Raw genomic sequence first — 16924 nt, 5'->3', positions numbered from 1 at the left:
GCTGCGCAAAATTTGGCAGCACAGCGCTCTGACATTTCCAACACGCAAGCATGTCAGTATTTACAACAATACGGCACACCCCTTTGTTTTCCCTAGCACTGGCACTAGAATTAGCTGCCTAGTGCCAACGCAGGCACCCTTGGATAATAGTGCAAGGCAGAGGCAAGGGTGCCTCGTTGCAGGGAATGATTGTTTATGTGCAGGAAGGTGTCTCACCCAATCCATAATGGCGATTTGTTATGTCTAGGTGAGCAGCAGAATGCAGCACACATGGAAGCAACAAACCGTCATTATTTAATGATTGTTAATGCGCATGAAGGGACACCGTCCTGCACATAAACAATCATTAACGGGGATTTGCTCTTTCTATGTGTGTTGCAGACTCCAGCACACATAGAAAAAGCAAAAAAGAGGAGAAATAAAAGTAATTTTCCTCGTTTCGCCGTTCTAACGCCTGCCCTTTCCTGGCATTGGTTTTTGTCACTGCCTCAGATTTACACCTCCTTGTAAATGTGGGGCAGCGTAAAAAAGCAATGCGTGTTGCAGTGGAATGTCCACAGCAACAACCACTGCACGCCCCTTTCACGCTAGATGATTTGTGTAAAGGGTCTATATTTAGAAGGCGACGTTAAGCCTCAAAAAGTGGCTTAACGCCGCTTTGTTAATATGGAGAATGGAATAGCACCACCAGAATGTCGCTAAAAGGGATGGTTTGGTGGCATTATCCCCTTATATATATATGCCCCCTTTGTTTTTACATTTCAGTGCATTATTCTGCAGTGTTTAAAATATAGCGCAAACTCAACCAGAAGGTATTGGAACATTTTACATGAGCACCAGTGACATTGCACAAGGTAACATGCATTATTTATCACCTTTGCTGCGGTGGCTATTCCGCCACAGCGCTAATGGGGCGGGGGGGGTGCACGGCGCGCCCATGCTGGTCACGGAACCGCTCCGTAACCAGCCTCGGTTGAGCTGTGCTCATGACGGAGCCGTTCCGTCATGGCCCCGCCCGCTCAATAGAACGCGCCGTGCATGCGCGAAATCAGCGCTGCGCAGGCGCGTTGGGCGGACCATGACGAACCCCGCTCCGTCATCAGCACAGCGCCACCGCGGCTGATGAAGGAGCGGTTCCGTCATCAGCATCGAAAAGGTTATAGGCAAGGGGAGATAACATGATTTGCCCAGAATGATCTGAAGCGGAGACTCGACTTGGTTCCCAAGTTTCATACTCACCAGCTCTGGGTGAAGCACCACAAAGAGGAAGCGAAGCAGAAGCAACATGAAAGCTTAGCTCGTTATGGGCTTGAGGTTCCAACAGGACCCCCAGCTGAGCCGGAGCCCGGCTTCAGGTTCAAGCCTGGCTCGAGCTTTCAGTGCCTCGCCCACCTCTAAGCTTGATACCCTTCTTGGAAAGTAAATGAAATGTATCAGCTGACCTGACATGGGGGTAAGGCATTAACCTCATGGGTGCTGCTGACGAGCTCAGCTCGTCACGGCCATTGAAACGTTCGCACGCGGGGCTAATTTCCCCGCTGTGCTGAACGTTCCAAAAACGGGTGCGGCTGTGACGAGCTGAGCTTGTCATGAGGGCAGCTGCGCTGCATGCCGGCGCCGCGCGTGGCCCCCTCCCCCCCGCCCCCGCAGCGAAGGGGTTAAAGGTAGATGTCCTGGGCTCTCTGAATTTAACACTGAGTCTCTGTAGACATGTCTCCCAACATGGCCCAAACTAACACATCTGTGATGTTTAGTAATTCCTATTTTATTTTAAATTAACAGAACATGTCCAAATGCAATTTTGTTGTACACTTGTCTCGTAGCACACACTCAGTATACATATCAAATATTTCACACTCACCGGGCATCACCCCTCACTCACACTCCATATACAACAACCCCCATCACCTGTTAGAAATATACCTAGAGTCAACAGCTCATTAGAAAAGTGCTCATAGTCTTCTGAATTAACACCTGTTAAACTGTTAAAAAAACAACTACAAGGAAAAGTAAATGAATGCAATAACTGTAACATATTATCATATTTGGCACAATAAACCTAAACTACACTTTTTTGTTTGGAAGTAGTATTACCTCCAACAGATAGGATTCTCACCACAGTTAGTAGAAGCAAAATTAATTTAGAAAAGTAGTTCTAAACTTTTTAACTTCTGTGGACCCCTACTCAATCATTAATGGAACCCATCACAGAATCAATGCTGGAACCCCCACTAAGTTATCATTGCAATACTGGGACCGCGGCCTAGGCAATTTCGATGATTTGAACTGCAAAACAATGCACATAAATACCAAAACAAGCATTCTTAAAACAAATACAAATATGATGATCTATTTTATTTAATTCAAAAATATTCTTAAAAATCAAAATTTTTAATTTAATGGGAAGGTTGCACCTTTTCTAAATGTAATTGAGGCCGCTCGTCAACCATAATAGACTCTGTTTAATGCAATCAGTTGAGGGTACCAACTTAATTTTTAGCCTCTAATTTCACATTTCTTGATATTTACACGTTAACATTTTCAATTTTCAATTTTGCTTCTTTATATATATACTAGCAGCCCGTCCTGACCTTGTCCGGGAGCAATCAGGCTTCCCCAACCCCCGCCCGCCCCAACATTGTGCAGCAGCCCGGCCCCCCGCCCGCCCCGACATTGTCAAGCCACCCCGACCCCCACCTGCCCGGAGCCTTACCTCAGCCGCCGCTCCTCCCCCGCGCTCCTCATTTCACCGCTCCTCGCCGCTTACTGCTCCTCCCGCCTGTCCTCACCGCCATTCCGCCGTTCGTCACCGCTCCTCCCCCGCGCCATGTCCGCTGCTCCTCCTTGCGTTCCTGGACGCCGCTCCTCCCCGCGCTCCTGATGTCAGCACGCAGGTCGCGGCCGGCGCTACTTCGAAGGGACTACTTTTTTTTATGTTAATTTTTTAAATAACGCATATTTTTATACTTTTTATAGCCTATGTCCATCTGCACACCCTGACGATTACAATGATGTATCGGGTGTGTGGATTGGCGCTGTGGTTCCCGAGTTTACCCGCCTCAAAGGTGCAAAGTTCTTCCTTTATAATAGTAGTATAGATATGCACCCTATTCCTTTGATATTATTTTATTTTCGAATCCGTTACAGACCCCATGAGTAGGCCTCATGGACCCCCTGATACAGCGTCACAGAAGCCCTGGGTTTCTGGATTACAGTTTTAGAACCTCTAATCTAGACAGTGTGAACTGATCCAGCACTCAGAGATTGATAAATGTGCAATAAACAAGGCCCAATTTCATTACCCAAAGAAGTCTCTTCATGCTGGGTTCAGTGTAATGCAAAGTTCATACCTAACTTACCAATTTCCAACTGAACCTGCATTTCCCATAGAAAAATAATGTAGCAATGACATTTTTTTATAGTTGAAAAGGTATAGGCAATAATCAATAACCACACCCTAGATAAAAGTCGAACACAGTGTGTATAGTTATATTATTTTATCTGATAATGTGAAAAAATGCTCATCAAGTACCAATACATAGTACAAACCATGGAATATCATTGCGTAAATTATTAGCAAAAAGAATTACAAAACTCACATCATAATGATAATGCATTGACGGAGTGGAAAGGCGAAGAGAGAAAATACATTTGCAAATAATTATGCAAATTCAGGTTTCTATCTATTATTATTATTATTATTATTTGCACTTATAGTGCACTGCAGCTACCCAAAAAGGGTTTCCCGGCGCAGTTTTACGGAGTTGCGTAAAGAGAGTCACTGGGAGAGTATACTAACCCGGTAGGAACAGGGAATCTACTCTTTGGCCACAAGAGCAGAAAGACCCCTCAAGAAGATTTGAAAGGGCAAAGACCAGTCAGGGGTCAGGGATTGGGAACAGGAAACAGGTAGGCCTCTACAGCAAACCGACAACAGCGACGATCTCCCAAGAATCTGCCTAAACGCCTCCCACCAACAAACCCCTCCCTTAAAGCAGTTATACCCTAAGACCCAAATGTCCAACCACATTTGATTGGTCAAGGAAGGGGTTGTACTGTCACACCACACTCAGCATGTCCATCTTACTCAATGTTCTATTGTTTTGTTTTTCAAACATCATGACTACATCATCCCAGGAAATACAAGTAAACTAATATCAGCTTCCTTCTCTCCACTAATGTTTCCAGTTCTGTTACTTCTTGAGCCACTCATACACTTCCGGAGGAAACGTTCATCACTTGCTGATTGTTTTTCATCTCCACGTTTTAGTTTTTGGCATAAGTTTGAAAGTAACTCGCCTTTGCCTTCCCTCCACATTCTCTTTTGCTTTTTCACTTAATAAATGATTTATCTCCTTAACCCATGCTTCTAAGAGAAATAAGACAAGCATTATTACTCTTCTTGCAATGTTTTTCCTTTACGCACCCTCCAAAAGCTGCATCTAACCATGCGCAATCCATGTTAATATTTTCCAAAGCAAACGTTAATAACATGCACAAAAGCAGCATTAATCTCTTTATTTTCATTAGTCAAGCATTTGCGGCCTAGTTCAGTGCTTTAGTACGTGCTTGCGCAGTGTTATTTTCCCTCATGTTATTTTCGTAAAAACCACACATTTTTCACTGCACACTGGGCCCGATTCACAGAACTAACTTAAGACAAAATCCTAAACTTACTACTTTTGGTATTCACAGAAGTTAGGATTTTGTCTTAAATTTGTCTTAAGACAGACTTAAGACAAACTTAAGTTAGGATTTTGTCTTAAGTCTGTCTTAAGGCTGTCTTAAGACAAACTTAAGACAAAATCCTAACTTCTGTGAATACCAAAAGTAGTAAGTTTAGGATTTTGTCTTAAGTTAGTTCTGTGAATCGGGTCCCTCGTTAGCAAATTTGGAAATGTTACTAGGGGTTTTCAATCCGAGCAGGTTTCATTTTACAAAAACCCTGCTCCTTCAGATTCAATAGCCCATACAATATTTTTAATAAAGGCGCAATAAAGTAATGAGTTGTGTTTGCTGGAGACGGATATATTATAATGGTATTGTCCACCAGACGCTCACAAATATTGTATGGTGAGAGAGCATCAGCATAATCAGCCACACACAGAAGCAGGGCAGTGACGTGAGTTGATATTAGGCGGTTAGAGCAATATTGAGTCCTAACACTGGGATGTGCCATATTGCTCTCATTCGTAATGAAAAGCTAACTACAGTATAGTCACAGTTGCCTCCTGGTAGCCATATGAACTGTATTGACCACAGATATGGATGAACAGCATTATCTTCAAAAGCAAAGCATCAATGGTTAGTCGTATCAACAGTACGGACCTGAGGTGTTGATGGGCTGTACTGCCCTGCATAATGGGACATTATCAGCGCCATGGACCAGACAGAGTACTGGCACATTGACTTATGAGCATCAATGTCTTAGAGCTGTAACACATAGTGGACAAAATGAACAGAGCAATATTGACCCACATTGGGATTCCCCCCCACAAAATCTATAAACATGCTAGTCTATAAAATCTTAATTGATGTACCAAGCCAGAAAGAGAGGAATCTCCTTTTTGCCAACTCTAGTCTATGTCAGTATAGTTTACCCCTGTGGCTGAGGAGGACCAGTTTGATGTGGGCAGACACCAGTATGTTCTCTCACCGGTGGATCACTGCTCTTCTTAGTTCCTGATCTGTTCACTACCTGCAGGGTAGCTCTAGCGGTGCCCGGTGCAACAATTCTTTTGACGTTCTCCCCAATAGCCTCCTTCTCCACGTATTCCCTCACTGCCACGCTCCAACAATGCCCCTCATCTCTCCACAGACCCCCTCTCACCTGCATTTAATTTGTTTTATAGCACTACTCATCATACCAGTGGAGGGTGTCAGAGAACTTTCCTTCAAATGCACATTACAGAGAGACAATGAATCATATGTGTGTAAATCAGTCTATAGGAAATGTTACATAGGACAATGAGGATTACCAGGTGTAGGAATCACATGCTATCCATGCTATTATGCAATTAATTATAAGAGTGTTTGGTCTGGAGAAGCACAAACTCATGATTTAAAATGTACCACAGTAGTTGGGCTTGACTTTACTAAAAAGAACGTATTTCTACCCAAACCAACCCTTTTAAGCAACATTAGGATAATGAAGGACTGGAGAGAAAAACATAACATTGCAAACTATACCATGCAGTTGGAAGCAGAGCTGTGATGGGAGTTCATAGGTCACTCTGCTATATAAGGATTGTAACTTATGAACCACAAGTAACAAAAGGATTTCGGTGACAAAAGCAGTAACTCACTGAGCTATGCACATAAAATACTTTATGGCAAGTCAAAACTGCCACAAGGCATAGCTGATCTCTTTCCTGCAGGAACATTAACCCGTTTACCGCGGCTGTTGTTTTGGCGCAGTGCAGGCGTTCTAAGGAGTGGGCGGGGTCGCGTCGGCCGTTGGCCGTTCGCAGCACCAGCCAGGTAGTGCTCGCGATGTCCAATGGCCGACGGGAGCACGGAAGGGGTTAATCACCAGAGCTATCTTGACTTTTTTATTTTTGCCTAAACAACTGCTAAACACCCAGGGACCTCTGCAGCAAGTGCTTTTAAATCTATACCTTATTTCTAAGCACTGCTCTCCCCATCCCCCTCCTTCCCGAGCTCAGTGCCAGATGTGGTTGCACAAGCCACACCACCCTAAAACCAGCCCTGTTTCTGTGAGACTCGTGTGGGATGCAACAGAAAAGAGACCTTTGTTCTTCATCCCTCTGTATCAGCAGCTCCACATCACTTTTATCACAAACTGTCTGTAACGTAGACACAGTTACTCCTCTAATGCTCATTTAAAGATACAAGAGCTCCCCACCCACCTCAAGAAATTGTGAGAAGCCGCGGAGTAAGATCACTCACCCTTGGCCAACTCATGACATCACAGGGTTGACTCTTTGGGGCATATTAACAAGGAACAGGGCAAATTAACGCTAAGGGCGCTTAGCGTTAATTTTTTTAACGCCCGCTATCACTGGATAATATCTCCTGGTTATCGCGTTATTAACAACGCTAACCGCCTAGGCGATAAAAAATCCGGTGATAGCGGCATTTTGGGAGGTTATCGCGGGTAATGCAGCGATAAAACTACAAGGATAGGGATATCCTTGTTGATAGCCCATGGTGGACTTAGTCATGTAATCCACCTCCCATTGGATGACATGGCTAAGTCTGAAAATTAGCAGCTGTAAAAAAAGCAGCGTTAACCGTGGTTAGCATTACTTTTTTTGTCTCTAACAGGGTTAGCGTGAAGATTGAAAATATTATTTGGACTCTGGAACGCACGCTTTGCTTCTCATTAGAGATGCAAAGGGAAGAGTAGTGAAAAAGGGAGCTAACATGCGATTTTGCATGTTAGCACCCTGTTGTTGATAGGGCGAAATTCTTATCTCCGCTTCTTTGGCTTTCAAAGCCAAAAAAGCAGAGATAAAGCCCTTGTTAATATGCCCCCAAGTTCTTCCTCTTTGACCCATAACAGCCTCTGATTTGCTAGTGAGGAGTCGGGACATGGGCAAGTAAAGTAAATGGCTGCAAGAGCTTAGTTTTCTCTCGATTTCTTTCTGCTTCCATGAGTAGGAAGGGGCACTGCTAGAAGGAGGCGGGTCTAAAGGACAGGATACATCTTGCATGCCCCTCATTTATGCCCATGACACTTCCTGTTTGCTTTTATACCTCATATGTGTGTGATCTGCTGCAAGGACAGAATGTACACACACCTATGTAAACAGATGTGGAGCCTGGCCTGGAATTCATAGACGAGCCTGTGAGTTTTAGCAGTTGTCTCTCTCTCATGAATGGACACACCACCACCCCATGCCCTACAGCTTCTTTTTATGGGCCACATTGCTCCACTGAGGACCATATTGGTTGAGGGCCCGATTCACAGAACTAACTTAAGACACAATCCTAAACTTACTACCATTTTGGTATTCACAGAAGGCACTTACTCATTTTGGTATTCACAGAAGGCACTTACTCATTTTGGTATTCACAGAAGGCACTTACTCATTTTGGTATTCACAGAAGTTATGAGTCCTAACTTTAGGACTCCTTAATGCCTTCTGTGAATACCGAAAGTATTAAAGTTAGGATTTTTTTCAGTTTAGGAGTAGTAAAGTTAGGATTTTGTCTTAAGTTAGTTCTGTGAATCGGGCCCTATGGGAGCAGAGCCGAATAGGACCATCCAGAGGACGCCTCATGTCTCCCTGCTGTAGAGCTGTAAGGAAATGTAATGGAGCACTTACGGTTGTAGGGCAGGATTGAACATCACAGATCCCGTACAGTGTCCCTTCACATTCACTACTCTACAGTTGACGTATGTTGAAATGTACCATCGGTGAGCACAGAAGCAGCACACCCAACTGTCAATCAAGGATATGCAGGTTTTGGGCGACGTCACCTGAAAGGCAATGCTCTTTTTGGGCAGCCATGGATTCGTAATTTGTGAGTGCGTTTGTGCCATCTCGAAAACAGACCTCATCTAAGTTGTTTCAGAACTTCTTATAAGAGAAGGAAAACAAAGCAAAATAATCATGAAACAGTCCCCTTTAGGTATCTCAACCTGTATTGCAAATTGTCTTTTCTTGCTCTCTTGCAACAGGATCGGAGCCCTCGTGTCCTACAGAGTGGCATCAACATGGAAGAAAGTGTTATTTTTTCTCCAACCAGCTGAGGAACTGGAGCGCGAGCCACGAAGACTGCTCCACCAGGGGCTCCCGCCTGGCAGTGATAGAGGACAAGGCCGAGCTCGAGCTGGTAAGCATCAGTGATACAGGAACAGGCAGAGCTGGTAAGGCATCAGTGATACTGAGCCAGGCAGAGCTGGTAAGGCACCAGTGATACAGGAGCCGGTAGAGCTGGTAAGGCACCAGTGAAACAGGAGCCGGCAGAGCTGGTAAGGCACCAGTGATACAGGAACAGGCAGAGCTGGTAAGGCATCAGTGATACAGCAACAGTCAGAGCTGGTAAGGCATCAGTGATACTGAGTCAGGTAGAGCTGGTAAGGCATCAGTGATACAGGATCAGGGAGAGCTGGTAAGGCATCAGTGATACAGGAGCAGGGAGGGCTGGTAAGGCATCCGTGATACAGGAACAGGCAGAGCTGGTAAGGCACCAGTGATACAGGAACAGGCAGAGCTGGTAAGGCATCAGTGATACAGCAACAGTCAGAGCTGGTAAGGCATCAGTGATACTGAGTCAGGTAGAGCTGGTAAGGCATCAGTGATACAGGATCAGGGAGAGCTGGTAAGGCATCAGTGATACAGGAGCAGGGAGGGCTGGTAAGGCATCCGTGATACAGGAACAGGCAGAGCTGGTAAGGCATAAGTGATACTGAGTCAAGCAGAGCTGGTAAGGCATAAGTGAAACTGAGTCAGGCAGAGCTGGTAAGGCATACGTGATACTGAGTCAGGCAGAGCTGGTAAGGCACCAGTGATACAGGAGCAGGCAGAGCTGGTAAGGCATCAGTGATACAGGTGCAGGCAGAGCTGGTAAGGCATCAGTGATACAGGTGCAGGCAGAGCTGGAAAACCACCAGTGATACAGGTGCAGCCAGAGCTGGTAAGGCATAAGTGATACTGAGTCAGGCAGAGCTGGTAAGGCATAAGTGATACTATGTCAGGCAGAGCTGGTTAGGCACCAGTGATGCAGGAGCAGGCAGCGCTGGTAAGGCATCAGTGATACAGGAACAGGCAGAGCTGGTAAGGCATCAGTGATACTGAGTCAGACAGAGCTGGTAAGGCATCAGTGATACAGGAGCAGGGAGAGCTGGTAAGGCATCAGTGACACCGAAGGAGGCAGAGCTGGTAAGGCATCAGTGATACAGGAGCAGGGAGAGCTAGTAAGGCATCAGTAATGCAGGAACAGGCAGAGCTGGTAAGGCATCAGTGATACACGAACAGGCCGAGCTGGTAAGGCATCAGTGATACTGAGTCAGGCAGAGCTGGTAAGGCACCAGTGATGCAGGAGCAGGCAGAGCTAGTAAGGCATCGGTGATACAGGAGCAGGGAGAGCTGGTAACGCAACAGTGATACAGGAACAGTCAGAGCTGGTAAGGCACCAGTGATACGGGAGCAGGCAGAGCTGGTAAGGCAACAGTGATACGGGAGCAGGCAGAGCTGGTAAGGCATCAATGATACAGGAGCAGGGAGAGCTGGTAAGGCATCCGTGATACAGGAACAGGCAGAGCTGGTAAGGCATAAGTGATGCTGAGTCAAGCAGAGCTGGTAAGGAATATGTGATAATGAGTCATACAGAGCTGGTAAGGCATACGTGATACTGAGTCAGACAGAGCTGGTAAGGCACCAGTGATACAGGAGCAGGCAGAGCCGGTAAAGCATCAGTGATACAGGAGCAGGCAGAGCTGGTAAGGCATCAGTGATTCAGGAGCAGGCTGAGCGCTTAAGGCTTCAATGATACAGGAGCCGGACGCCCTGGCAAGGCATCAGGGATTCAAAATCGAGCAAAGCTGGTCAGCTATTACAGATAAAGAAGTGGCAAATTGGGCACAGCTACCATGAAACTGGAGGGGCAGAAGAGGTAATGCCTGATTGACATTTTATGGGGACTTCATACCCTAGTGTGGGGCCCTTGTGACTTTTTCAGAGCGGTAGAACACTATACCATGGGGAAGTGCTTAGCTGGAACAGTCTGGCTTTTGTTGTGGGCCTATATGGGAAGCACTTTGGTGTTGTGTGACCAGAGAGGAACTTAAACTGTCTTGGGACACAGTGCTTAGCGGTGTGTTGGAGGGTGTAGTAAGAGAGAAAGAAATGCAAATGATGACTTCATTAAGCCGTTGACCAAAGATTGCCTCTGCAGGTCCCTCATTATGCGAATGACATTCTTGTATTTTAAGTTGCTTTCAGCCCAAATTATAACAGATATGTGAGCCACTATGAGGCCTTATTGATCAGGGGGATTGGTCAGCAGAGAAAAGGGGGGCGCATCGAATTCTGCTGTTTTTCTCTAGACTACAGTGAGACATCCCCTATGAACTAGTGACTATAAGATGTCTACAGATTCATTCCTATTTGTGGAAGCCACACCTGCGAGGATGGATTGCATTAGAATCCCTTAGAGCCAGCAAATGACTAAATTGGTGAAGGGGTGGGTGGACACAGGCCTGCTGAGCAGTGCTGCCAACACCCTTGTAATGTAATGCACGGTAACATGGATTTGTAGAGCATGAAACTTGTCACCCATGATGGTATCCAGGTGCTGAGCAGGTGCATGTTCTGCCAGAAGGATCGGTTGAAGAGCCAGGGGTTCAGTTTCTTGCTGAAATCCATAAGTGACTCTGCTGTCCTGATGTGCTGGAGGAGGTCTTTCCAGGATTTGGTTGTCAGGTTAGAGAAAGCCCTACCTTCTGTCTTGCTGGATATCGGGGTGTGCGGGCAAGCCCAAGGGAGGCAGAGTGGTGGTTCCTGGTTGGTTGGTAGAAATGTAGACAGTGGTTGAGGCAGGTAGGACCCTGGATGTGAAGTGCCTTGTAGGTATGGGTGAGCATCTTGAACTGGCAGCGTTTTTGATGGCGAGCTTGTATGGTTTTCAGAGGTGAGGTGTGATATCCCGTGTGGCAAGGAAGGTGAGGATTAGTCTGGCGGAGTCATTTTCGATGGTTTGCAGCTTGTGTTGCAGGAGTGCGGAGATGCCGTAGTATAGGACATTGCCATAGTCCAGTCTACCTGTGGTGAGGGCCTGGGTGACTGTCTTTCTGGTGTCAGGAGGGAGCTATTTGATGATTTTTCTTTGCATGCGAAAGAAATATTGCAGCCCTGCTAGTACAGTCCTGTTAAAGTTTAGCAGCCCTCCTAAGAAGTGGTAGCACTAATCCATTAACAGCAGAACAGTCGTGCTGAGAGGTACTGACCCCGTTCCTTTACGTGCACATTACTTCTGGCCAGAAATGCCAGTGCTGCCCCACTAAAAGCACTTCAATCCTAATATGAGGTGTTGGTTCAGTCCTGTTAAAGTTTAGAAGCTCTTATTAGAAGTGAGTGTTGGTACACTTAAAGAGACACAGGCACTGATTGTGTCTCGTTAAGTGTATGGTACTCCTGCTAAGAAAATCAGGAATGCTTCATTAAAAGCATATCAGCCCTGCTGGTATCGTCCTCTTAGAAGTACAGAAGTCCCTCGTGAGGTCTATTATTCTTTTATTGCAATAGGTGCCAGGATTCGCTGGCTAGCCATTATGGGCCCGATTCACAGAACTAACTTAAGACAAAATCCTAAACTTACTACTTTTGGTATTCACAGAAGGCATTTAGTAGTCTTAAATTAGGATTTTGTCTTAATTTAGGATTTTGTCTTAAGTTAAACTTAAGACAAACTTAAGTCAAACTTAAGTTTAATTTAAGACAAAATCCTAACTTACGACAAAATCCTAACTTACGACAAAATACTAATTTAGGACACAATCCTAACTTAAGACAAAATCCTAATTTAAGACTACTAAATGCCTTCTGTGAATACCAAAAGTAGTACGTTTAGGATTTTGTCTTAAGTTATTTCTGTGAATCGGGCTCTATGTGCTTCTCATTAACATTAGAGTGTTTTAGCATAAAGAACTGTGCTACTCAACCACGACAGAGCCAAAATTGCTGCTTTTGTCAAATGAAAAGAGCAGAGCAGCGCCATATCTAGTTAAAGAGGGAGCAGAATCATTTTTTTCCAGTGCTGGTTCAATTTAGGGTGCTTTTTGAACACCACACATATCCCAACAACAGCGCGGCACAGAAAAATGACTTGCAGCACCGCGCCACGTTAGTTTATTGTGAATCTGCCCTGTAGAAACTGTGTACGGACTTGATTACCATGACTCCTAAAGTGGTCTTTTAACAGTAAATTTAAAAACAATCGTACAATAAATTAAAATTCATATAGTTAAAAATAATCTGAGCTATACCATAAGAAAGATATTGCACACACATTATTAAAACATTGTAAATATGAGAGGCACAACATCCAAGACGTACATATTTGCCATTTAGAAACAAGTTCATTTGAAGGAATCAACAAATTAAAGCGCCTAGATGTCCCTGATAGTTCATTGTTCTACAAATTGAACAAAACCAAGGGGGTGTCTTAATTTTGCAATATATTTATTATGATATAGCTTGGATTGTTTTTAACTATAAGAATTTTAATTTATTGTACAATTGTATTTAAATGTACATGTTTCTTTAAACAGATTTTATTTAATTGCCTTTTGGGTCCTTTTAAGACTGATAGTGAGTAGGTTTTTGACTGTGAAGACAGTGGAGTGTGATCCAAGAGATTGTTCTTTATTGAGAGAAATATGTATCCATCCTCAGAGGATTATTATATTAAGGATATATATTGGCGTGGCGGCCCCTGGGGTTTGGCGGCCCTGTGCTGGTGCACAGCTTGCACATGTCTAAGGCTGCCCCTGGCATACTAGATCAGATCATTCTTAACATCATATGAGAGTGAGGGCCTCTGGCCTTAGCCAAGGCTGTTTCAGATTCATAGACCTGTCATAATAGCCCCCACTATTCCTTGACAGTCGGTGCAGTGGGATGAATCCAAGCTCTGGCAATATATAATCAATCTGACATACACAATAATGATCGAGACTAGTGACCCTTCGTAGCCCGTATACTCTTGCTTAGACCCCAAGAGAATTTCTTTATCTGTAAGTTGGAATTCGTATCTGAAACGTTCCCTGAGAAGAGATATAGGTCCGCCCAAAATTGCTTTAGCATTAGACAATCAACAAACATGTGCCTTAAATCTGCAGCATAAAGTTTGCATTTCGGGCAATGAGACTTATGAGGAGCTCAGGACATTGCCAATTTAGAGAAACACACCGGCGTATAGTATAACATGAAGCTTGTCCTGAAATGCTGACGCTTCATCCTAACAGAGGGTACTACTGGTAGATCTAAGTTTACCAAGGCATCCTGTGTGTCATTCACTGTTATCTCGGATGCAAGGTGTTGGCTCAGTTTTACAGATATTTGCAAGCTATCATTTTGTATCCATGAAATAAGGGGCAGATTTATGAGTTCTGGCACATCTCTGCAAATCAGCAGGGATGCGCCAGAACCGATGCGTCATGCAATTCCCTCCTTGCGGAACCACAGATGCGCCGCATTTACAATGCAGCGCATCATGGTGCAAGGAAGGGCAGATGCGTGACGCATCTGTGGTGCACGGGCGACGCATTGCTGGAGTAGCGACGCAAGTGCGACGCAACTCCTGCAATGTACAGAGGCCACCCATACATAACGTGGTGCGTCACTCCTTACGCTTGCTTCAAGCAGGCGTAAGGATTTGACGCAGCAGCGTCGTAAAACTGACTCCGTGAAATCTTGTAGATTTCACTGCGTCAGTTTTACGGGGCTTTCCTACGAGGGAACGCCCACCCTGCGTCAGAACGCCCACATGAAACCTGACGCAGGTTCTATGTGGCGCAGGGCTTTACAACGTGACGCATCTGTCTAGATGCGTCACGTTGTAAATAGGTCGCAGGGATGCGCCACGTTTCCGCGCCGTTGCGTCACGCAACGGGGGCGTAAACGTGGTGCAAGTCCGACATATATCTGCCCCTAAGTTTCTAATAGAATGCGCTGGTTGGGACCCTAACATATGTCCCATATAAATAAGATAATATTTCCGATGTAACCGGTTCAGCTTGCAGTTTCTGCCGATTTAGGAAATAATCCCTTACTTTCAAATACTTAAAAAAAGAGAGCTGGGGAAGCCTATATTCCTCTAGTAATGAATAAAATGAATGAAACCCCTGGCTTTCATACAAATGGCCTAGTTTATTAATACCCAAACGTTGCCAGATTTTCCCCATATTATCATGAAAAATTTCTGGAAATAGTGGATTACCCCATAGTATTGTAAAGGTATGCAGCGAAGGTAGGGAGTATTTCTTGCAGATTTCCTGCCCTATCCTTGCAATAGCCCTAACTATCTTGAATCAAACCCTCTCCTAATAGTTTGCCTTACATTGGCAAGAGCTTTCAGAGTTCAATTCACTCCCCCAGAAGAGTGTGCTAGTTCTCCAAGAATAGTGGTCTACTTTCAGTACTTTAGAATGAGACAGAAGAATGTAAACAAGGTGATCCCATTCAAGACTATTAAGGTTGAGAATTACTTTTCTTTTTACATTTTCCCTGACAATTCTCCTGAGACTTCACTCCGCCATTTGGAATGCAAACACATTACAAAAAAGTAGTGTACATTAATTGCACATACACAGAATATTCAACTGGGTAAGTTGAAGTCATTATGTTATAGACATTTCCATGTCTGTTCTGAAATGGCTGAAGCAGAGACATTTTTGGCCTCAATGAGAAACCTTGCATTTTTAAACATGATTTTTTTGTGTGCAAATGTATTCCAATTTACACTAATCATTGAGCAGTATATGGCCTCTGGGCAACCGCAGATGCATGTTCAGCACACAACAATTAGATGTCATGGGGGAACATCCATGACAACGTGGTGAAAACACCGCGCTGCCATTACCACGCATCTTTTACAACGTAAGTCGTTACCACGACTTGCGCTGGGGGGCGCTCTAGACTAAGGAATAGTAGATTTACTATTCCAACACCTTCCCTACTGTACGTAGGCTGGAGTTGGAATAGTAAATCTTACTATTCCTAAGTCCAGCACCTACAGCGCAAGTCGTGGTAACGACTTGCATTGTAAAAGATGCATTGTGATGTACCGCGATGTAAAGGATCGCGTTGTACCGTCATACAACCGATATCATGGATAGGTGGACATAGCCGCTAGGGGTTAGGAGCATCCAGAAGAGCATGCGGGAGGGAGAACGTAGGCATGGAGGAGTGCTCTAAACAATAAATGCAAAAGGGATGCATGCTTATAGCAGTTCAACCCGACTATTATCCTGTTACAGGAAACACACTTTATTAGGGGTACAGAAAAAGATAAGTTCACATATGATAACTGTTATTTCTCATCAGCCGCTGTCACGTGTGAGGGGACAAAGATAATCGAAGCATTTTTTAATGATGTTTGTAACCGCATGGATATTTGTGATGTAGGAGATTAACTAACTCAATCATCAAAGTATATATTTGCTTTTCAAAACAGTACAGATCAGCATCGGATTGATATTTTTTTAGCTTTTCTCGCGCTTCCTGATGTTTTATTTAAACGTTGTCCAGGAGACTTCTCCGATTCTCTATCAGGCTACCCATATAACCATATCGATGAGTTATGGATAAAACTTGTTTTTACCTGCTGATATGATAAAAAACAATAAATATGGAAATTAAGCATTATTTTTTCCATAATGAGTCCACAGCAGTTAGAGCACTTGCGAGGAAAATCCAATGCTAGACCACTTCCCATCGAGAGTTCTCAGCGCGGGCGATCACCGATGGTCGCTACTGCTCATGAGCTCAGAGTCCTCTCCCTCTGCATGTGACTCCGCTTGTGGTGATTGTGGAGCGTGGGACAAATACCAGGTGCTAAAAATCAGCCTGAACGGCGCGAGGTAACACACTCCGCTGCTTGCTGAACTCCGTGTAGCGCGGAGGAGGTTTTTTGTTACTTCGCGGACCTCGCCCATGCCTAATGTTTATAATCATGCTGAGGAATTATACCATTGCACCGCACATTGCTCTATCAAAAATCTATAGGTGCCTAAAAATGAGATACAAAACCTTACGCTAAATTTAGAAAGTGAGACAAAAAGTATTTTCCTAAAATAAATTCCCAGCAGTGCATATCATAACCCCTATTCAATGCTGTAAGCATTTTCTCTCTGAGATTCACAGAAGGGAAGATTCATCGATGGTCATGTTGCATGACCAGAGTAGGCAACTTCTTTGAGGGCTAAACATGCAATAATTTCCACAAGCTTTTC

The 16924-nt window shown here is 44.5% G+C and overlaps 1 protein-coding gene across 1 annotated transcript in view; it reads left to right on the top strand.

The window, feature by feature from the left end:
- LOC144766598 (killer cell lectin-like receptor subfamily B member 1B allele B) overlaps window positions 1–16924 on the top strand; it is a 76265-nt gene that overhangs the window by 13956 nt on the left and 45385 nt on the right. Inside the window, exon 4 of the mRNA XM_078650391.1 lies at window positions 8648–8802. Within this exon, the coding sequence (XP_078506517.1) occupies window positions 8648–8802 (155 nt within the window). The remainder of the gene's footprint in view (window positions 1–8647; window positions 8803–16924) is intronic.

Source organism: Lissotriton helveticus, chromosome 7 (genome assembly GCF_964261635.1).
Source record: "Lissotriton helveticus chromosome 7, aLisHel1.1, whole genome shotgun sequence".
NCBI classification, from domain to species: Eukaryota; Metazoa; Chordata; class Amphibia; order Caudata; family Salamandridae; genus Lissotriton; species Lissotriton helveticus.
Note: the sequence above shows the minus strand (reverse complement) of the source record. Positions and strands in the feature narration are given on the sequence as shown.